Here is a 23,324-nt window from a genome sequence, read left to right as displayed (position 1 = left end):
TCTGACCATATCTGCAATATATTTAACTTCATATTTTGAATTCCTAATTGCACTTTCTGAACCATTTTAAAGAAGACTTGTTGCAGTTTAGTTTTTACATATTTGACCAAAAACAGTCAACCTATTGTTTTAGCCAGTTGCAGTTTCTCAATTTATTTGTTAAGCTCCTAATTGCACTGACTGAACAAATTAAAGTTGTTTTTACACCTTTGATGAATCTACTGGTGTATTTCAGTGAGCTGTACTGGCGCAGCGTTGTCAAATAAATTTGTAATTCAGTTCATCCATACCTGTGGTTTAAAAAAAAAAGAAAGAAAGAAATGTTTTGAGGCAATTCAGTTGTTTTTGTGTATCGGATCAGTATCGACCGATACTTAACCTCAGATGTCTGCATCGGTATCAGAAGTGAAAAAAGTGGATCAGTGCAAACTTCATTGCAATGCTAATGCAGAAAAGCATGATTATAAACTTGGTGACGTCAAACACACTTTTTTGTAACATTTTTCCTCCTCTATCATTAAACAAAGCTCCCACTCATCTCTATGAATATTATTATCTCCGCCGCTGTATACAAAAAGTGTATGTAGGCAGTCCATGGTCATAGCCAAATATATAAAATGATCAGTGTGCTAAGAATAAATATGACAGCATAATACTCTACCAAATACTATGTCTAAGCAGTCCTTTGAGATATTGCACACTAATATTGCAATGACAGATGTACTGGTTTATGTCTGATATCTCATATGTGCCTGCAGCTGATGTAGCTGCTCTGGCAGCATCAGTCAGAGCTGTGGACAATGTTGCACTTGATCATTAGCTTCTGTGGCCGCCTCTTTAAAAACAGGGAAGCAGAAACTCTGTGCTCTGGACCGTGCAGGAATGTAGAAACACAATGCCAAGAAGGACAGAAATAATCAGACAGTTTAAAATAAATTATGAAGAGAGTGAGAAAGATTACTCGCAGGTGGAAAAACATTTCATATGACTCCTAATTTTTTTTTACAAAAAGTGGACATCCCAGCAAATTATCCCAAGATCAGACTGTGAAATTAGTAAAGAAAAGCTATGTTGCACATTCTGCAACCCGACACAAAGCCAGCAAAACCAGCATGAGGAGAAACAAGGATGAGTTTATTTTGTACCTTCACTTGAAGACAATCTGGCATCACAACTTAGGTTTGTGAAGCTGTATCAGAATGAACCACAGGACCAAAGTATTCTAGAGTCAAACTAAAGGCCAAACAGCTGACAACAGCAAAACCTGCAAACTCCATATGACCAGAAAAAAGCTGTCAAGCACAAGAGACCAAAATCTCAAAAACGTAACTTAAAATTATTACAAAGTCGTATTCATAAAAATAGACAAGATCTAATGTGTATTGGATGTAAATACTGGCAATTTAAGTAGAACCAGCATTACCAACATCACTAATGTGTTTTGCTGCAGCACACAATAACACTGGGCTTGAAGGAACAAGTGTTACTACAACAGGAAACAAACCTAAAAGATACACCGTCAATTTCCACCACCACCATCAGCACCCAGCTGGAACCTGTTAGGCATCGATTTGCACAAGCTGAAGCACAAAGAACGACAAAAACATTCCAGAAATTTGAAATCATTCAAGACTCCTTGAAAACTAAACAACAATGGATGTGTGACACCTTTCAGACAGTTCCATATTTAGCATTTTTAAGTAGTTTTGCTTTGACTGTGATCCACAAACAAACACGTTTTCAGATTTCATGTTTTGACTCTGCTGTATATCAGCAAAGCAAAGCAATAATCAGAACATGGATTTCTGACATAAGCTCCGATGAGAACAGCGTACTCTACGGCTAGTCTGGGAAGTTCAACAGCTGAGCTCTGCTTTTCCTCTTCCTTCCATAAAGGCTGGCCTGTGGAAGACGCAGACACAGATAGAAACACAGAAGCCGTGACCCTTTCAAGACCCTATTTTGGCTACCTGTAAACATGGAAACTCCCACATTAATAATGTATTACCAGCGCTGAGATGCTTCTCTTACCACAACGGACAAAAACTGAAGCCGGCCAAATGAATTCATTGGCCTTGATTTCTTATTATATATCGAGGAACTGAGCTTCCAATTTTTTTATTTTATTTCTTTATGTTTATAGTGTTATCTAACATATGAACATATACAGTAATTATTTTACTACATCCCTATTTATGTAGCAGCTACTACTTATGTCTTTTATTTTTGGGGTTGCAGATTTTAGGCTAAAGAGCATCTTCAAGGGGCAGTTTTATGTTTTTTTTCCAGGCATATCGTGCCATTTATAGCACAATCGAGTAACTGTGTGAACTTCTCTTGTTATAAAAAAATATTACTTAAAAAAAAATTGACTTTGTAATTTAACGCCTTGAAATTGGGTCTCTGTCTCTTTAAAAACTCCTGCTCTTTCTGATACTCCGCCTTCAGAATGTCATCACAACATGGCTCCTCTATTAACCCTTTAAAAGTGGGTCAATAGAGTGAAACTGAAAAGCAGCTTGTATAATGAGATCAGCACCAGGTGTTTGCTAATTACTGCTGGCTAGTCTGTAGGAGCAGAGTTAGGGAATCGCAGGCAGAGCTCTGCTGTGGGAGGCAGAAGTTCAGACACTTGGCAATGTCAGACGAGGAGCTGCGAATTGAAGGCGGGGCTAGGTCCACCCAGGCGTTTTGTGCAGCTCAATGGTTGCCATGGGAGACTAAATCATTTCTCAGACATGAAAGAATCAAGGCAACACTCCAGGTGTGTTTTTGAGGAGGGAACAATATTTTAACATGACGTGAAGTTCAAAAACATCAATTTAACACACATGAAACTGCCTTTAATTACAGGTTTAACATCAATTTGAAAATATCAAACTACAAACAAACTATTTTTATGTTGACTCTGCAAGATGGCATTTGATCTTGTTGGAATGAGAGTTTCTATCTCGATGCAGGCAGGACAAAAGACCCAGTGTCCGGTGTGTCCAGTTTTCTTCTTTTTTTTTTTCCTGTTTCTTGGTAAAGTTGATAAGAACCATACCTATACAGTACAGTAAACACGCGTGGTAATAATAAATAATAATTACAAATGGGTTTCAAATAACTTGACTACTAATTACTGAAATAAAGAACTTATTAGAAAAATACTAGAAGCACAATCAGAGGAAACTATTAGTCTAAATGTGGCCATTAAGTCCAAAGCAGCTCTCTCCTATTTATCCTTTAATCTGAACAGCTTTCTTCCTGTTTTGATTGAATGGTACACTGTTTGCCACCTCGTAGTAGCTTGCCTTACAAAGATTCATAGCACTGCACCAAGACAAAAGGCTCAGGTCGGTAGGATACAGACACACCCTCTGTTCATTTGTTATCCTGAAACATTTCTAGGCATCAGTGAAGGATAAAATTATTTAAAGGAATTGAGAGAGCGTCTCTTTGTTCACCGCGCATCCACTGTGGCTGCTTCCTGGGTTTCTCCTCTAATTTGCCGCACTCATCATTAGAACAAAGAGTTCTGTTCAAAAGTTTTCACATCCCCAGTTCTGCACCGTCTCATGTTACAAACACAAACTTCAATGTATATTATTGTAATGTACCAGAACAACACAGAGTAGAGCACAATTGTGACACGTACAGAAAATAATACTTTATTTATTTATGTATTTATTTATTTCAAAATTAAAACCTGGTGTGTATTCGTATTCAGATCCTCAAAGTCAATAATTTGTAAAAACATATTTCACTGCAGTTAAACCTGCAGGTCATTTCGAACATTTCACTGCCAGTTTAAGAATTTACCCTTTTTCTGTGTAAAGCAGGTCAGGGCTAGTCCGAACGGACGAGCACCTCTAAAGAAAAACACTTCTACAACTAATAAAACTGCCAACTAATAATTATTTTAGTCGTTATTCTGACAGTTAATCAGTAAATCTGTTGAAAAATTGGCACATTCTGCAGATAACTCATTTAACCACTTACGCCTTTTTTTATACATTAGAAATACATTAAAAATGCAAATAAAGAAATAAATAAACTCCTTTTTTTATAGAAACTAAACATTGGCTAGAATGCAGTAATAGCATTCCTCTTTAGAAATCAATTGTAGCAAAAGAGCAGCCACTTAAAGTGAGTCTGTTGTATTATTGTTTGTTTTAACAGATGAATAAATGGAAAGTAAAAGGCGCTTAGTAATATATTTGATTTTACAGAATTTGAACCAGGTGGTGCTAAAACTATGCCACTAAGAGTTTTTTTAATATCTTAAATGTAAAATGTACATATTTCTAGTACAGTTTTGGCCAAATTATAACTCTGAATGTATTTTTCTTTCAAGAAACGGCCTTTATTTCTAGAGTCTATATACTCCGGTTAACGATTAATGAATTAGCAAATTAATTGATGATTATTTTCATAAACAATTAATCACAAATAATATGATTAATCGTTTCATGGTGATATGGAATTAAAGCTACATATATTGTGATATCCGACACTCATTTTAGTCACATTTAGGTCAGACCATTTCATTTTGGCCTCAGCTGACCAGTGCAGCTTCTACCATACGTATAGTTTTTAAACTTTTCCACACTGTTCTCCATATCCTGTCTGCTGTGTTACTTTGTCTTCATAATGCTGTCCATGCACACATGCTCTCTAAGACCAACTAAAACTGCAGTATTAATACTGAAATTAAAGTTCACACAACTGGAGTGAATGCACAGGGATGCCATCATGGCACATTTTATTCTTATTTGTCCAAAAGAAGAAGAAGGAAAAAAAAGTTTACCTAATTTTTTTTACTTTCAGTTTTCTGCTGCTTAGCCCCTAACAAGAATACGTTGAAGTTTGTTGTTGTACTGTGACAAAATGTGAGAAATTTGAAGTGGGGAACCTTTGCAAGGCAGAGTATAAAGCAAAGGAGCTGAGGAAGAAAACTTCAAAATCAGGAAAGTTGCTGGAGATATGTTGACCTGATTTGGTATGCACAAAAATGAACATCCATTCACACTGAAACACATCAGGAGAGTTCAAGAACGACCAGCCTCCTCCTGAAAGGCACAGGAACTGCTGCAGCTGTTCCCTCAACAACTAGAAACTGCAGCACAGCACAGCTGATATATCAGACTCATTACTGTCAGTTCTCACAAACATCTTCCCAAATGTGAAATTCTGAAGTCACTGGTTTAATTTGAAGACTTACAAGAAACATGCAGTGACTGTTAAGGTCTCTTGACTTTTCATGCAACAATTCTTTACATAAATCTGTAACTCCAGAGAAGAGATGGTGATAATTATTGGTTTTTATGGTTAGAAATAGTTCAGTTCACATTCAAGTATATGTTTAACTGAAAATAATGAGTCATACACATAAAACTACACACACGCTCAGATACACACACACACACGCCCACACACACACACACACACACACACACACACACACACACACACACACACACACACACACACACACACACACACACACACACACACACACACAACACAGACGTTCATAGTGCAGACTGGGGAAACTGAAAGTTATACAGTATTTAAGTCATCAACAGCATCTATAATCAACATGAGACAGAAGCAGTAATTACATAATGAACTATTTTTAAAAAGTTCAATTTAAAAAGTTCAATTTTGAAATAAATAAATAAATATTACTGCATAATAGCTTAATACTGCCCAAAAAGCAGTAAAAAATACTTGTATATCATATCATCACCTTCCTAAAATAACAGCCTACGTAATTTTTTTTTGCCAAAAGTGATTTTGGCAAAACAATAAAATAAATTACAAATAATCACAACTTCTTTTTTTTGTTTACAAAAGAAATAGGTCATTGTTTTAGGAAAGTGATGACAACTAGCATTTAATAAACATATAAATGCAATAAAGAGAGAGAGGGGTGTGCAGGCTCCTACCTTTTTCACTGACTGACTCACTCTCAATCTCCACATCCTCACAGCTTGTGTACTCCGGAGTCGTGGCCAGCTCCTCCTCTGAGCTGCTCAGCGACACCTGCCTCATCTTTCCACCTTTTTTGGTTTTGTGGGGTTTGGGGGGCGGCGGCCGCACCGACTCTGACTGGTCCGAGCTGAGAGAGTCGTTCCTCAGCATGCTCTCCATCTTCTCCCTCTTGGTTTTGCGGACGGCCGAATTGGGATCCAGGTGGTGTTGCTGCCTCATCATGGGGTCCCCTCCGACGCCCAGGTCTCCTCGCCGCAGGTCCCCCGACCGGTCGCCGAGCACAGGGCTCCGATGCGGTGTCGGGGGGCTGCGGTTGGAGCCCCTGTGACCTCCGAGGCCCGGCCCCATGGGTCCAGGGGAAGAACGGTCGACGGAGTAAGAGCGCTGTCCCACCATCGGCGGCCGGCGCTCGGTGAGATGCTGGCGGGACAGTCTGATGGGGCCTGGCTCGTCCTGCTCCGTGTAGGCCAGGGAGACATCGCTGTGGCGGCGCTCGTGCCTCAGCCGGCCCACTTCGGCGTGCATCCTCATCTGCTCCTCATAGGGTTGGGGCTTTACGGGGTAGCGTGCCAGGTTGGGGTCGCTGCGGTACCGCGTCTGAAACTCCTCCTGGCGCTGGCGCTGGAGGTCAAAGTCACTGGGTGGCCCGTCTAGCTCTTGGTCCAGCGGATATTCCTGGGAGTGCCAGCGGCCGGGGCCCCGGCGGTCCCGGTAGCCCGACCGCATCGCATCGACGTCGGGGAATATGTGTTGGCCCTGCGGAACCCGCCGTGGGTCCACATCCCCGTAGTCTGACGGTGATCTGGGCATGCTGCCGTCTGTGGGTGCATACTGCGGGTGGTCGCCCCCCTCCCTTTGGTCGTATTTTTGGTTTGGATCCCTGGATGCAGACGGGCTTCGTTTCCTGAAGGGGAAAAAAAAGAAGAACAGGCGTTTGCTGAGTGTTACACTATCCACTGAGCAAACGGCAAAGTTCAAGTTCAGGTTCATTTCTATAGCACATTCAGCAACAAGGTAGTTCAAAGTGATATACAACATAAAAACAACATACTGTCACCTATTGTGAAAAAAGCAGTAAAAAAGCACAGATTAATGTTTAAAACCTGATAAACGTGACAAAAAGACACTTTAATGTCTAAATTTGTCAATCTGCCTTGCAAAGCGGACAAGACTAGATCACGAGGATTCTTTGGACGCCAATAAATTGGAACAGAAATCAGTATAAATAGTCGTTTTGAATCGAAAATCGAGTTTGAATCAAATCGAATCATGAGATGAGTGAAAGATTCCTCAGTACCTTTTCATGTTAAGAAAAATAAAATTGTAAAAAAATAAAGAATAAAAAAATTTAAAATTCATGGTATTATAGGATTACACTAATACATTAACAACAATGGAGCCAGGTGAAATTATTGCATCCACTCTCTACTAAACCCGGATGTCAAAAAGGAAACCCCAGTGAAGAAGATGGAGAGCCTGGGGGAGGCTAATTGTCCAATAATGCGTTTATTTCTTTATTCAGAGTTAATTATTCATAAGCCACTTTTCTCCTACATTTCTTCCCCTTTTTTTACTCCAAAGTAATAATGACATTTCGGTAAGGAAAAAGCTCCGTGAAGCATCCCCTTCATTTTGTACGCGACAACTTTCCATAAATTTTAAAGGGCTTCATAAATCACTGCTGCCAGCTCTGCTCTGTGGTCAAGGTAAGAAAATCCCTGTGTGTGATTGGCTGATGCACTGAAGAGGAATAAACAGGTATGACACTCGCCTGCTGCATCACAGACCACTGAGGGTTAATGTGACCGTAATGGATTGGCTTTATAGCAGATGTAAACACTGTGGATGGGTTTATATATGTTCCTCTGTTCTCTCGGATGAGTTTTCTATGTTGAATACTGAATAATCTCTCTAACACAAAGTGCCAGCTCTGGGGAGAGACAGAATGATGAACGAGTGCAGCATACAAGGTTGTGAACTACTGTACATTTAAAGTATGGGCTGTTAGAAAGGGGAGAAAGTTTAACAACTGTGTAGGACAAAATGTGCTTCCCAAAACAACAGGACACAAAAGCATGTGCTACTCAAGTGGACAGGAAGGATATCAACAAACTAGACCGTCACACTCAGGAAAACATGAAATAGCATTTTTCTTGGAATATTGTCATGTAATCTTTTTCCTCTCTGTTCTATCAATATATATATATATTATATATGTATATACATATATATATAGACATAAACAAAGTGCATTTTGGCAACGTGTAATTCATCCTGACTCGGGTACGGCATTTTACTGCTTACATTTATCCTTGCACAAAATGCCCATGGCAGCTTGCAATCAAGCTAACAGCTCTGCTCCACGAATATTCAGTATTCAGTTTGTACAAGAAACCAGAGGAAGAGCACAAAATCTGTGCTACTCTCTCACACACACACACACACACACACACACTGCTACAGCGGCCACTGTGATGTACTATTTATCTCCACCCGCAGCAGGGTGACCAAGACCAGAGCTAGCATCCTGCATCCCTTCTCAAAACACTTAGGAAGTATAGCATGACACCATGCCATGCTGCTCTACCACTGAAAAATGCTACTGATTTATCAATTAATCATCTGTAGAGTAAAAAAACTAAGCAGGTATACAAAATGAATGACTAGATTACATCTTTTAAAAGCAAGTACCAGGCAAATGTGTCCTGTTGTAGGTAGGAATCGGAAAATTGATTCCACGTGTGTTTAGTTTGAATTCAGGGTGAATACAGATGATTTGTAAGTGCCACAGCATTTTGTTGAAGACCAATAATGAACCAACAATAGCTAATTGTCATGCCCCCCCCGGCTCACCTTAAGAGGGCCACTGCTCTGTCTAAATGAGTTTGCACTATTGTGCAAAAAGAAATGGGCAAAATATTCGGTTTAGATGGACAAAGTATCAAAACCTTCCAGATTTTTTTTTTTAAATATGACAATTGTGCAATATAAAGAATCTTAGTAAAACACTTCACAGTTTTGAACAGTTTTGAAAAAGTGAACAAGTTCAAGGTATATGAATACAGTTCACGGTCTTTGGCGCTCTACATCTTGCATGTAGAAGTGGAAGTGAGCAGTCCTTGGTTTGGCTGTAGTCTTAGTCGGCGATAATGACAGAAAATGTAGTCCAACCTCGGGTTCTTCTGCCAACCATGTCGTGAACTTCCACTGCTCTACAGGTGATTCCAGTGATAATCATTATTGTAAGTACACCGTCTATCAAAAGCGGCGTAGCGCATTAAATCCACGGTTCACAAAAATCATGGGATTACACTATGGCCTTGTAAGATTAAAAAGTGGGGCCCAAAAAGATTATTAGTGACCTGACATTGGCTTGCCATGATAAAACCTTTATACATTCTTACTCACAAGCAAACAGGAAAAAAAAAAACAATTGGTGAAAATCCTTGATAAGCAGGTGTGTAATGACAAGTGAGTCTGTCGCTCAGAAGGCTGTCCCAGTTTACCTCCAGAGGTGTGTTTGCTTTTTTGTCCCAGTAATCAGAAATATCCTCAGTCCCAGCCAAGTTCCAGGGTCGAAGCTAAACTATGCGAACTCCCCAGCTTCTGTATAGAGAATCAACTGAGATGACCCAGTTAGAGGAAGCCCGAGGTATATGTCATAAATATCTGATTTGGATTAATGATCGCTTTTGTAACCCAAAGGCAGAAAAACAGGAATGTTTTAGAATTTTGACTCCAGTATGGATAGTGTCAAGTATGTCAAGTAGAACCAATTGTGTAGGAAAAATGGCAACATTTCTTCAAACATGATTACCCATCATATAATCATGATATTGATTTTTCTAGATAGAGTTTGCATGTTCTCCATGTAGGGTTCTTGCCTGGTTGCCTTTCTTCCCATTTCAGTAAAAAAAAAAATTCATGACTGTCAGGAAGAGGTGGGCATTTATGGTATCACTTTTCATGTATCATGATACATTTCTTGCCATAATAAGAAATTGCATTTATTGTTTCCGTAATGAATTCCATTTAATGATGTTTGAAATACGCCAAAACCGTCCGCATTGTTGGTTTTATCATTTTATCGACTGTTCAATCAAAGTATAAATAAATGTGAAAATATAATTAAAAGCAGTTACTGTCTGCAGTTTAAGTGATACAAATCACACTTTGTTATGTGACTGGTGTCCTAAAGAAGCGGTTTACAAATGGAGGTGTTTTTCACGAGCAGTATTTGTGTTTGCGGGGCTGTGACTCTGTACCATGGAGTCACATCTATACAGTTAAACCCAAAAAGAAGAAATAAGTAGTTCTTATCGTCACTATTATCATTATCACATCAGATAACATGTACATTCTCTCATGTATTCACATTAACAATTAACATGTTAGCTCATCTACAGTGTAATGCTGTACAATCCAAATGCCATGATCAAATTGGAGTTCAGCTACAGATGCTTTCAAACCTTTGCTGATTGACATCCGGCGGACGACAACTGCATTTTCCACAGCAAAATAACAGCTTTTATGGAACAACTGTACAGCTGCAGCATAACTTTTCCACAAGTTTCGTATTTAACTAAAAACGACTCTAAAACAAGAAGAAAAACTAACCTTCAACAATGAAATCGTTAAATCTGAAGGTAAAGCCCAGTTCAAATCCTCAGAAACAGACTCTTTTCACAAAAGTCGCCCCCGTTCAACTCCAGAGCATCCGGAGCTGCCTTCCAATCAAAATATAACCAAACTGGAGCTATGTTTCATATCTGCTCACCTACATGATTAAAAAAAACAAAAAAACAAATCCAGCAGGATGAGGTGAAGACATAAGTGGATAATGTCTTGCAGAAATGACTCTGACACTGTTCTGCTTCTGCTCCTAATGAAGAAGTACGATAAAACAGGAAGACAAAAGCAATCAACGTTCAGACGGGGATGCCTCTACTTTACATCTGACGAAAAGATGTCAAGAAAAAAAGAGAGAGATGTGCTGCACAGCTCACATTTCTCACAAAATTAAAAAATTTTGGGTCAAAAGTAAAAAAGGAGTGCAAAAAAAAAAAAGCTAAAGAAACAAAAAGGTGTGTCCTAATGAAAAAAAAAACGTGGAGAGGATGAAGGAGGAAAGACAGAAATGTCTATAAGAGTCTATTTAAAGCTGCGAGAATCATTCTACTGCACTAGCATGAGTCAAGCAGTTCCGGAGTATCTGGGATGTTCCTTAAAGTGAAAGTAAGGCATTTAATTCCCTTGATCCAGGGTACGCTTAAAAACTATTTAAATTCCGATGGGAACCAGGCGGGAAAGGTAAAAATTTGCATCACCCAAATCACAGCAGAGCAGCAACCAGAAAGCGGCTTCGCCTCTGATAGTTTGGTTTGTGCCGTCTAAAACGACACCAACACACTGCTGGATTAGGATCAATGGTACAGTTTATGATTGCACTCCAAAGGCGGGCGGGAGGGAGAGAGAGAGAGAGGATTTTTCTGATTTGAAACCTCAGTCATGTGATCTCCATCTGGCTGGAGACTGAGCAGTGACCTTCCTTCTAATTCCCACCAACCGCATCAGTCCTCAGCGACTAAATTAGGAGTTCTCGGTTCGCTCTTAGGGAGCTCGACTTTCTATGATCCCTAAAACATATAAAGTCAATGTGAACGGACAGAGAGAAACACTTTTTATTCCCCCCTCTGTATTTTAAAAAACAGTATACATTCAAGCCGGATGGTGACGAGAAGAAAATCTGTCTCGCTCTTTATCAGCAGTGGTGCTCGCCACACATTAGGCCTTCATGGAAGAGATGTAGCACAAAATGTTGGGAGAAAGTTGTTAAGATTTCCATTTTCAGTTTGTCACAAGCCATGTAAGGCCAGAGGGGGGCAGAGGTCCCAAAACACGGACTAATGTTAGAGTAGCACCAGCCTTTGGTCAAAAGGCTGCAGCACCAAGTAACTCATCACTTTATGTAATTATTATTTAACAAGAATATCAGACAGACAACATTATAAAGCTATAATATTTTAGAGACTAAAAAGAAAAGAAATTTACAGATAACATGATTTTTTTTAAATTACACATTTAGGCATAAAAAGCTATTTTCCAAGTCATTTTTTTAAATAAAAAAAAACTAAGAAGCCAATAATTGTTAGATCAACTTAAAGTACTTCCAGAAACAATACATAATGTTTGCTGTCTCCTGTGGACCTCCAAATGGCTCGAGCAGATAACGACAGAACAACAAAGCTTGTATATGAACAGGAAGTCTCACTTCAACATAAACTGTAGGTGTGTGTGTATGTGTGTCTGGGTCTGCCGTATTTTAGTTTAAAATAGGTTTGTTGTTCATTCACTGGACTTACTTGCAGTGGTTTTACTCCAGAGTGGTGATACTTCAGAGTAATATTACTCAAGTAAAAGTAAAAAGAAGAATCCTGCAAAAAAAAAAAAAATGGTAAAAGACTTAAAACTGCGGTAGAGCTTGACCTTCCAACAGGACAAAAGCCTTAAACATACAGCCACAGCTACTGTGGATAAATGTGGATTAAAGTGTATTTTTGTGTTAGGATGACTCAGTCAAAGTCCAGAAGAAGAACTGAAGCTTATGACTGTGACATAACAAAATATGGAGCGTTTCCAGCGGTAAGAATAGCAGTGGTTAGCTGGCAAATTAATAGGCAAATATGCAGTCATGTGTTTGACAGTAAAGGCCAACAAAATATGAAGTACACACACATCAAAAACTGAAATATCTCCATGCACAATAAGCAGATATCCAAGTCTTTGCTAAAATACTAGTCAAGCATACGACCTTCGAGTCTGAAGAAATGGTCACAAACAAAAAAATAATCCCTGTAATAATTCCCCAAACAGGAGAAAAAAAACTAATTATGCAACACAATCTCTTTAAAGAACATATGTAGTGGGAAAGATTCAAACAGAGACCACAGACTGCAGATGTCATGCTCTGTCTGAACCGATTACACGCTGCCGGAAAGAACAGTTCCATCCACAGCCACTCATGACAGTCACACACGCATTTCCATTAACGCTCGACGAAAAGTGAAGCAAGTAAACGGAGAGTCGGCCACATGCCTCCACGGCTGCAAAACACAAGTAGTGCTCCGTGTGTTTACATGGTGTTGATCTGCTGCTATACTGTACCATTCATACTGCGCTGCCTGTAAGGCTTCCTTTTTAAGAAGAGGCACCGCTAGTACTCTATATAGGCCAAGCCCCAGCAGAATATGCCATTAGATTAGCTACAAGTCATGACTGTTACACTGCAGCTTGCTCCTCCCCTCCCTACAGGAAAAGGTTAGAGAAGCAGAGCATGTGTACTTTTTTTTTTTTTGTATCATACTGCCGAGACCAGCTATCAGAAAAAAAAATATTGCTCAGCACAGCAGGAACATCATAAAGCAATCACCTATTTGGAGCAGAAAACAGGCAGGTAGCACAGGCAATTTCTTAGCAGCACATACGCTACTGAGCTTTTATGTTTGTATGTTATTACTGTATAATTTACTGTATAAATGAAGACATGGGGAAAGTTCTTAACTACAGGGGAATGCGGTGTTGGCGAGTGCTTTGATTAAAACAGCAACTCTTAAAAACTGACTGCTAAGACTATCGCCTTGCCGCGCTCATGAGTACAAACGGGGCCGGGTCAAGGTGGAAGTTGACTCTGCCCCCAAGAGGACTTGATTTTAAGCTGAGAATTGAGAAATGTACACACTAAAGAAGAACGCTCCAGGGTCAGCATGCAGCTTCAGTTATTACAGCTAGAAACTAGAGAGCAAGTGCGAAATCTGGGTGTATTGATGGACTCAGACCTGAACCTTCAGCGACATGAAAATACAATTACAAAGTCAGCCTTCTATCACCTGAAGAACAATTCCAGGATTAAAGCGCTGACGTCTCAAGAAGATCTTGAGAAACTAGTCCATGCGTTTATCTTTAGTCACATTGATTACGGTAACAGTGTCTGCCTAAAAATCAATCAGACAGTTGAAGCTGATCCAGAACGCAGCTGCTGGTGTTTTGACTAAAACCAGGAAGTTAGAGCACATCATCCCAGTTCTTAAGTCCCTACACTGGCTCCCTATAGCTCAGAAAATAGACTTTAAAATCTTTAGGTTGGTTTATAAATCACTGAACGATTTAGCACCACAATACATTAAAGATCTGCTGTTGTTGTATCAACAGCAGATCTGGTTCTGGTTCTGCTCTGTGTCCCCAGCAGCACAACCAAACATGGAGAAGCAACATTCAGCTTCTATGCACCACAAATCTGGAACAAACCTCCAGAAAACCGCAGAACAGCCGAAACTCTAGCTGCGTTTCCATTACAAATGTGCACAAGACTGTCAATATTCCTCTAAAGTAAAAATTCATTTTCATAATTGCAGTGTTTCCATTAAATAAGGGCAATTAAAATCAATTAAATGAATAAGTCTGTTCGTGTGCTAAGTTATTAAAAACGTGCCGCGCCATCATCCTCCAACTACTTCCTGTTTTCTTCTTCATGGTTTGTGCCAGTGGTAACATCTTGTTGTTGATCACAAGACTCCTGCCCTGTTGCTGAGATGTGTTTTACAAAACTATTTGACTTGACATACTGGGAAAAACCTTCTTACTGTGATTGTTATGTGGACAGCATCATGTCTTTTTGTTGCTTTAAACAAATCAGCAAGTAAGAGTCTTGTTTCCACGGTTGCTTGTGAATGCATCATACTTGACTCTTATATCTTAGATCTTCTGCTGTCTAATGGTTACTCATGAGAGGTGAGTGTCTCTCCAAAACTAAGCGTCACCAAACAGCTTTCTAAATGCATGTTAGAGCACAGTGGGTGAAACTCAACTTATACACAAATGCCACAGAAATATTTTCAAACGTTAACGTACTAAAAGGCTCTTGTGTTGCATATTTAATGCTCAGTGCTCGTCAATAATCGGTCATTATCCAAAATGTTCTCACCAGAGAACTTAGTGAGATGTAGTCTTAATTCAAAACCAGCATATTCAAACATGACCAGGTGATTGACTATTTCTGCTATGAAAGTACCATCTTAATGTCCTCCCGTTTTATCCTCTCTTTGACACACAAGTCATTTCGTACACACCCAGACTCCTCATATGCATTTCCTCTTGTTTTTGCAATGCACGCATTTTTTCCCCCCCATCCGAAGTCAAAGCCAGTGATGCCGTGTGGCTGTCTGGCAACAAGGAAAGGAATGAAGACATAGAAAAACAGCGCGGCAGCTCGCAGAATCTAATCTTTGAAGCCCAGAAATAACATCTCTGGACTAATCAATGACTCTCCCGTAAAATCAGCAGAGGTTCAAGCTGAATCGGGTTTCGCCATTACCTACCTAAACATCTAAATAAAACACACACACTTCCACCCTCTCTTTCCTCTCACGTCCTCCGAGTCTGTTATAATCATCAGATAAGAATGCCGCAGAACAGTCCTGCGTGGCGCCGTGCCGAGCCGTATCTCCACCAAATATACAACAAGGTCAAGCGTGAGAAGGGATGTGGCGCTGGAGACGGACTGCTCACAACACAGAGGAACACTGAGAGGGTGTAAGACATCTGTGCACACTGGAGCAATGTTTAACAATCCTCTGACCTTCATCACCAATAACAACAGTAAGGTGGTTTAAGCTGGGGAAAAAAGAAAGAAAAAAAAGTTCACTGCCCACCAAGACACTTTCACAGGATTTCCACTTAGTGGGATGCACAACTTTAGACAAAGCAAAAAAAAATAAAAAAAAAAGCTTACTAACTAGAATTGCTTAACGTATCTGTTCTGAACTTGCAGTTCTTACCTACAGGAAACGGTACTGTTAGAAAAACAAGAGACCCTGATGCCACTAAGGCTACACGGATAACAGGAAGCAGTAAAATCATTTCTAATAATAGTCATTTTCTACACCTGGTAAGCCTTACCAATTTATTTTGGGATCCTTCCATTCAGGTTTTGATTGTCATGAGTATTATTTTCAGTTTGTTTTTTTTTAATGTGCCCCATCAGCCCAGATTCCTGAAATAACTTCAACATATGTAAAACTCTCAGCAGGTCTGCTTCTGCAGAAGCTTGTTGAAAACACCGGATAAAACACCTATAATAGCTACATGCTGCAGTGTCTGTAATTTATGTGGACTTTTAGATGATGTTGTTTTGATTTCATTCAAGTTTCATAGTTTTACAATATAAAATGAATCTATTTCACCTTCTCAATTCACAAAGTGAAACACATGGGATAATTCCACACAGACTGATGTTTTAAAGTCGTTTTCTTTGTTAAATGTGACGATTTTCCTCTTACAGCTAGACAGATAAAAAATAATGAGAAGTATGTTTATTACCTTCTTAAAAGTTGTTATTTTTAAAAAAGGTTATTTTAATGCAACATCAAGCCTTACTGGATGTACAATCTAATTTATTGAATATGACTGTGTCATTACCGGTGTCACAATAAGTGGCACTAATGCTAAGGTCTATAGCGTAGTTGCAAGTGAACCATTGTTAATACCTTACTTTTAAATTGGTCAGAGTTAAGAAATATTTAATGCTAATTCTTGGGCTAATATTTATCCAACCATTAGGGGACACTCACAGAAGAGCAGAGTAAAAATGTCATCGTCAGTGAACATCAGTTTTGCAGCATTGCAACACATAATTCTTGGAATTCTGAGTCCTCGGAGTTTCATTAAACACATTTCATTTCTTCATGTTTAGGCCCATGTTACACGAATTTTAATACACATCTAGAAAAGCTGTGACAGCAGCTGGAGGCGCTGATTTAAGAGAGACACTGGTCTACATATTGTTTTCCTGCAGCACAAAAGAAAAAAAAAAAGACAAACTGCCAATTAACTTTACCCGTAGTTGTATAAATGACTGACAAAATGTGATTAATATGGTGACGGAAGGAAAATGCTGCTAGGTAATCTAGTAAGCAAGGCGAGGATGGCGAACGGTACTGGAGTTTATTTACATAACTGAAAGAAAGCCGAGCTGAAGAAAAAAGGGAGGGGAAAAAATCTTCAAAGTCAGCTTTTTCCAGGTCTTAGCTGTCCCTGGAGAACCGATCAACCGCTATCCTGAAACCTAATGAAGTAGTAAACACCAGAAATGGGCTGAATATTACATACGCTTTTATTTATAACAAAACAGCAAACTGAATGAATGAATGAATGAATGAATGAATGAATGAATGAATGAATGAATGAATGAATGAATGAATGAATGAATGAATGAATGAAAAGCTGAAACGCTAGAGCAACATGTCTCCAGTGTGGTTTGTTCTAAATGAAAATAATTGAGACGCATTTGTTCTGATTTGCTCAGTTTTATTTTCCCGTATTATTTTTATTTTAGTTTTATTTTGCCACACTTGAACTTCCCCTGGATATGAATTATATAACAACAAACAAAATGGATGGAGACGTTTAGATGTTTGTCAGGTATCTCATGACAGAATGAAACATGTTCACAATTTAAGATTGTCTGACCATTAATGCAGTGGTTCCCAAACTGTTTCTACTGGGCTCCCCCAGTGGTTTCCAAACTATTTCTGGGCCCCCCCTATGGCTTACAAATAGCTGTCTGGTTGAACGATGTGTGTGAGCGAAGGGGGGTGGATTTTTAGAGACTCCCTGTTATACTCAGCCCCAGTTCCAGACAAACAAGGGGGAGCGGCGATCTATGTTTTCGCATCCACCTGAATAATGTGTAGTTGCGCCACTGGCTGCCATGATTCTAACACACCTGCACAGCAGCAGCAGGTCTCCTTCGCTGCCGCACAGATGTAAACCCAGCGCGAAGGTCGTAGCGCTCATGTTGCATTTAAAGGCGGCTTGGAAAAACAGGTTACCACATGTTAACAACGGATTTAACAGTTTTAACTGCTGATAAAAGTGACAGTGGACACAGATATGGGAAGTGCGGAAGCCCCTACTGTATCAAATTGACAGAGGAATAACAGAGAGTTGGCCATTCTAAGGTAAAAACCCAGTGCATACAGTGTTTTTTTTTTTTTATCCAGACGGTTTCCCGTGCCCCCTCTGTAATGACACGGAACCCCCCCCTAGGGGGCGCGCCCCACAGTTTGGGAACCTCTGCATTAATGTAACATTGTTGTGTATTACAATATTTTAACTAATTGATTCATTTGTTTGCTACTGGAACACAGACGCTAGCAGCTGTACGGTGTATTCACCATTTGGAAGAGGAAAGATCTTTGTAAGTTCAAAATAATTTTTGAGCGAAGTTGTTATTCTGAACACATGAGCAGCTTGAAGAAAAAAAAAAGAACAATACATTTCTACAACAAACTTCTACAATGTCGCCGCTTAGGAACAATTCAACAAAGAAAGCTAATTATCTGCTGACAAGCCACAATCATCATGCTAACAATAAACTACAACACAAAAGGCACAGAAAAACGTAATACTACAGTAAGACATTTAACAAGCACACACACACATCAACAACTAAAAGCAAAACACCATCCATAGGGCATAATCTCCTGCTCTCTTTTCTCCCTTGGCTATTTAAAGGCAAAATGACATTAGATATCTGTTCAAGTTTACAGAAAACGGGCTTCTGAAGAGAAAAACAGGCCTTCCAGAGACTGGCTTTGTACACAAAATAAGCTGAGCCACTTGGACTCTCACAAAGATGCATTAGGATACATACATCATAGAGCTGAGCCTCACGTTTACTGAGCTCTCCTCTCTTGAGTCTACGTCTGGGTGGAAAGAGAAGATGTTGGAGACCTGGGGCAGAGCTGGAAGGTTGTTGAACTGGGAAGACGCTACTCCTGCTGTCGCTTAAACGTTAATATTATGGTACGATTTAAGATCACACACTTATCAATCTATAAATATGCCTGTTCAACCTCTAAGGACACCATTCTTGCTCCATAAACATCAAAGGAGTCTTAAAGTTAAAGGGGCAGTATTACGGTAAGTCAAATCGACTTGAGCTTTACATCATGTTGTAATGTTATTCCCTCATCAAAAACACACCTGGAATGTTGCCTTGATTCTTTAATGCATGTTTACGATTTCTTTTAATCTCCTGTGGCAATTGAGGTGCAGATCCTTCTCAGAACTGCGTTTTCCAAGCTTCTGCCTCACAAAGCAGCCCTCTCCCACTCAGCTCCTTCAGACTAGCCAGCAGCAATTAGCAAACACCTGGTGGAATTGCGCATCTGCTGAGCTCACTGTATGAGCTATTTCTCAGTGAAACGATGGTAAAAACTTTGTTAAAGCGTTAATAGAGGAGCCATGTTGTGATGACTTCCTGGAGGTGGAGTTTCAGAAATAAAAGGAGTTTTTAAAGAGACAGAGGTCCAATTTCAAGGCAGTAAATTACAAATTCAAATTTCTTTTAAGTCAAATTTGATGTACATTACATTTTACAGTAACTGAAGGAAACACATTTACTTTACAGTGTCTTTATGTGCCTAGAAAACATAATACTGCTCCTTTAATAATCGTGGTCAGACTTACTATTCTGCTGATAAGTCTTTATGTTTCCCTTCCTGAATTTCTGTCAGCTTCATTCTTGCTCACTATTGAGAATACCCTGTCTGGAGAGTGTCAAAGTTGCATTTTGACCTTTACCCAAAACATGTTCGATATTTTCTAGTAAACTCTAAATTGTTTTTATTTTCCAACAATGCCTTTCTTCTTGTCAGTCCTCCATAAAGGTTATATTCGCAACTATAATTAATAGATTCTCCAACCTGAGCCGTGGATCTCTGCAGCTCATCCAGAATTAAAATTAGCATCTCTGGTGATTTCCTGATTTATGCCATGTGGGGTATTATGCCAGGTTTTCTTTTTGGAAAATGACAATAATCGAAGACGTTTACAGCTTGGAGCTGGGTTTTATTAACTAACCCCGCATTAAACTTGCTCTGTGGTCTGCTTCTCAGTATTTGTGCTGCTCTTGAAAACCATTAATAGTTCAACTTCCTCTCTTTAATTCTGTTTTCTTATGCTCTGACGCTCAATTGGACGTTCTAAAGTGATTTCATGTGAAAACTGAAGCACGTCGATTCATTTGCTTCTCCCGTGCTTCCTTGTTTCATCTTTTAGGATTCTTTGTCCATATATGCTCCTCACTCTCCCTCTTCCTCTCCCTCACATGCAATCATAACAATTCCCGTCTCTGAGACACCAAAGCAATAAACCCGAGCCTCCAATCTTCCGGCGCACACCTCCCCTGGTGAGGACAAAACCAATAATGGGCTGGCTTAATTACAGCTGCTGAGTTTCACCACCAGCCAGGTATAAACACCAAGGGGGTGCTGAGCGTGGGCCAGGTAGGACTGGGGTGCTAAGAGGTGAAGGGCTGCTGAAGAACTATTGGGGGTTACGGTCTCGGTTTGGCAACCCGAAATCCTCAAGACGTTACTTTAGCAAACAGTTTTCAAAGGCAGTGAAAAAAGACAAGGTGGAGGCCTTGAGGCTGGCGATGAACGTGCAGGCAAGGAATAAGGAGAGTATAATGTCCTACTCTCACTAAACTGCTGCAGCTAAGGGGCCCTTCAGCCAGGCATTTAACTCTCAGTAGCTACAGGGGACCAGCTTAGTCAGCTTGATTTTGCATCCACAAGGTTTTAATATGTAACAGTGGGAAAGTATAGCAGGCCAATGGTAGAGCATAGAATATACGCACAGTCCATAAGAATAGAAGGCTCGAAAACAAAGTAGTAGTAAACGGTTTGTGCAGTAAACATGCTGCTGTTTGCGATGTAGCGGTGTGAGAATGTAGCAGCAGTCACACACAGACCTTCTCCATCACACAGAGAGGCTTGTCTGCATTGCATCACGTATAAGATTTTGTCAATGGTCTTAGCAACTTCAAAATCTCTTCAAAATTTGCCAAATTGGAGTGACATTTTTAGCACAGTGATGCTGATTCTAATAAGATGATGCGGTGAGCCGCAAGAGGAATGGAATCCGACAATGCTGTCTATTGCACAGTATATGTTTAATGTCCTAATTGCCGTCTGCAGTGCATCACCCACCGTGCACCTAAAATTGAGATTGTTAGTAGTGTTTTTACAAGCAGCAATTTGCAACGTTAACACATCAACTGCCCTTTAATAAGTGATGTCACCGACAAACTGCAATCTGCTGTAGGAACACACAAAGCACCTGGCGTTCAGTTTGTTTTGTTTTGCTTTTCTCAGGTTTGCATAGAAGACACTGTAAGCTGTGTGATTAAGCTTAAAACATGTCATTTGAAGTCTAAAAAGTGGAATTTCCTTTAGGGTTTTATTGTGATGGTTTGCAGGGAGTTGTGTCAAAGTTTATCTGCTATATTGAGACGTTTATGAAACCAGAGGCTTGTCAAAACTCCTTCAGTGTTTTATTATAGTCACTTGAAATACTGACCCTTAAAGTGCATCGTGCGTAGGTTGTCAAAACAACCTACACAAGTTTTATTTAGTTGATTTCACTGTAAGACTTTGTCATAGGATGCTGCACAAACAGGCGAGAATGCAAACCAAACTTGTCAATTTGTCACAAATCTTTTGTCGAGAAAGGAAGACGGCAATGAATATCAGCAATCGTAAAGACTGGCAGCAATTTGTGTATTTGCGGCTTTTAGATGGTAAGAAGATTAACATTCATATACAGCATATAAGCTTAGCAAGATGCAATCAAATATCTCATTATGGAGAAGGTCATCATGTCCCACCATCAGGTAGCCTACAACATACAAAAAAACTGGAAGGCATCTAGACTTTCTTACGCTTTCAAGTCTGCTCCAGTGAAAGGGGAAGCAATATTTATGACAGAATAAACCATATGCCATGAATTCAGGCAAAGTTGGCAATTTGATCAAATCAACAAAACCATCGATCTGGAGAAGATATGGGTCAATTTCTAAGCTAGCTACTTCCAACTTCTGTTAATACTGTTGTCTATGAGCCCCAACTAGTTGTGCTACATCCACAGACAAATTAGCTTGACTTGAACAAGTAGAAGCCATGGCTATGCTAGCCACCAATCGCCGTTGCTCCTTTCAATACTCCCGTCCTTCACTTCCGACGTCATGGCGCCTCAATATGAGTAAGTGACGTAGTTGCAAAGGGTCGATAAGCAAATACCTTAGCTATAAAGATGGTGGTCTAAGAAATCCGACAATCAAGACCCTTTTGAAGACCGCTCACCTCTGGTTAACTGTTAGCTTGCTAGAGATTAGCCACTAGGCTGCTAGAGACAGAAGAGAGGACAAGGATTTACAAACCTTGTCCAACAATTTTTGCTAAATAAAATATGCCCACTTTACTTTCACTAATTTCTGCTTGTGTCTACACAGAAACATTTGTGATATCACATTGGATAGACAAAATATGTCAAAACAGAGTTTTTCTTGTTATTCACAGAATATGATTTTAATTATAACTTCTTTTTGAAGACGTAATGCTAACAATTGATGGCAATTATTAAAACTGATGATTGACATATTACTAGAGGACATTACAATATAGGTTTCCAAAGTTAAAGTGTTCAAAGTGAAACAGTAACAGGAAGGAAAGCAGTGAAGTTCCTGAATCCAACTAGATCTGAAATCTGATTTCTCCTCCTTCTCGATTTTTTCCCCTTCACACTTGTTTCCTCCTCTTCTCTACCCTAATTATATGTCATAAGAACATGACTATGGGAGCTGCAGAGGTTTGGCAAGCTGCAGTCCACAGCATCTTCCTTGTCTTCATCTCAGTTGCCATGGTAACTGATGCTGGGATGTTCTTGTCTCTTCCTGGTACTTTTGTCTTAAATTTCACTTGGTCCCTGCTCAAGTCACATCCAAAAATCATAACGGAAAAAGTGTGTCTAAGATGTGCGTACAGGTCAGCTTGACAGAGAGATAGAAACTGACAAAACCCATATTAGAGAACTGCCATGTTAACATGTAGTTTTAATTCTATAATTAATTATATTACAGAAAAACACAAAAATATTATGCTTTGAAAGCACTTTTTTTTCACTCCAGTCCTAGAGTGAGAGTCCAAGTCCTGCAAACAAGACTACATTTGAAATACTGAGTCCCATAAATCAAATTTGGTTTTATATCATATGCAAAATACGAAGCGGTAATACTTTCTACATATTTTGCATCTCAGCTGAATCTAATAAACTTACAAATGTTTTAAATCTGCGCTAAAAAAACTAATCAAAAACAAATCATCTCTTTCATATGCTACACAGTGATGTCAAAGAACAGTCAGGTTTTCTGTGAAGGCATTTGAAATGTGTATTCAACTTGCTGCAGGACACGGGAATGCTCTGGGTGTGTGTGTGTGTGTGTG

At 39.5% G+C, this 23,324-nt stretch overlaps 1 protein-coding gene across 34 annotated transcripts in view; it reads right to left on the bottom strand.

Annotated features, from left to right (window-relative positions):
* The window catches only part of rims2a (regulating synaptic membrane exocytosis 2a), a 160,578-nt gene that overhangs the window by 81,307 nt on the left and 55,947 nt on the right, over positions 1-23,324 (bottom strand). For 33 of the 34 annotated variants that reach the window (XM_017309469.1, XM_017309463.1, XM_017309459.1 and 30 more), the window contains one exon: positions 5,934-6,883. In XM_017309469.1, the coding sequence (XP_017164958.1) occupies positions 5,934-6,883 (950 nt within the window). Of the gene's footprint in view, positions 1-5,933; positions 6,884-23,324 lie in introns of those variants that run through there. The other variant, XM_017309484.1, reaches the window with a different exon arrangement.

The sequence above is a fragment of the Poecilia reticulata genome, linkage group LG16 (genome assembly GCF_000633615.1).
Source record: "Poecilia reticulata strain Guanapo linkage group LG16, Guppy_female_1.0+MT, whole genome shotgun sequence".
Taxonomy (NCBI): Eukaryota; Metazoa; Chordata; class Actinopteri; order Cyprinodontiformes; family Poeciliidae; genus Poecilia; species Poecilia reticulata.
This window is presented reverse-complemented; position numbering and strand designations above follow the sequence as displayed.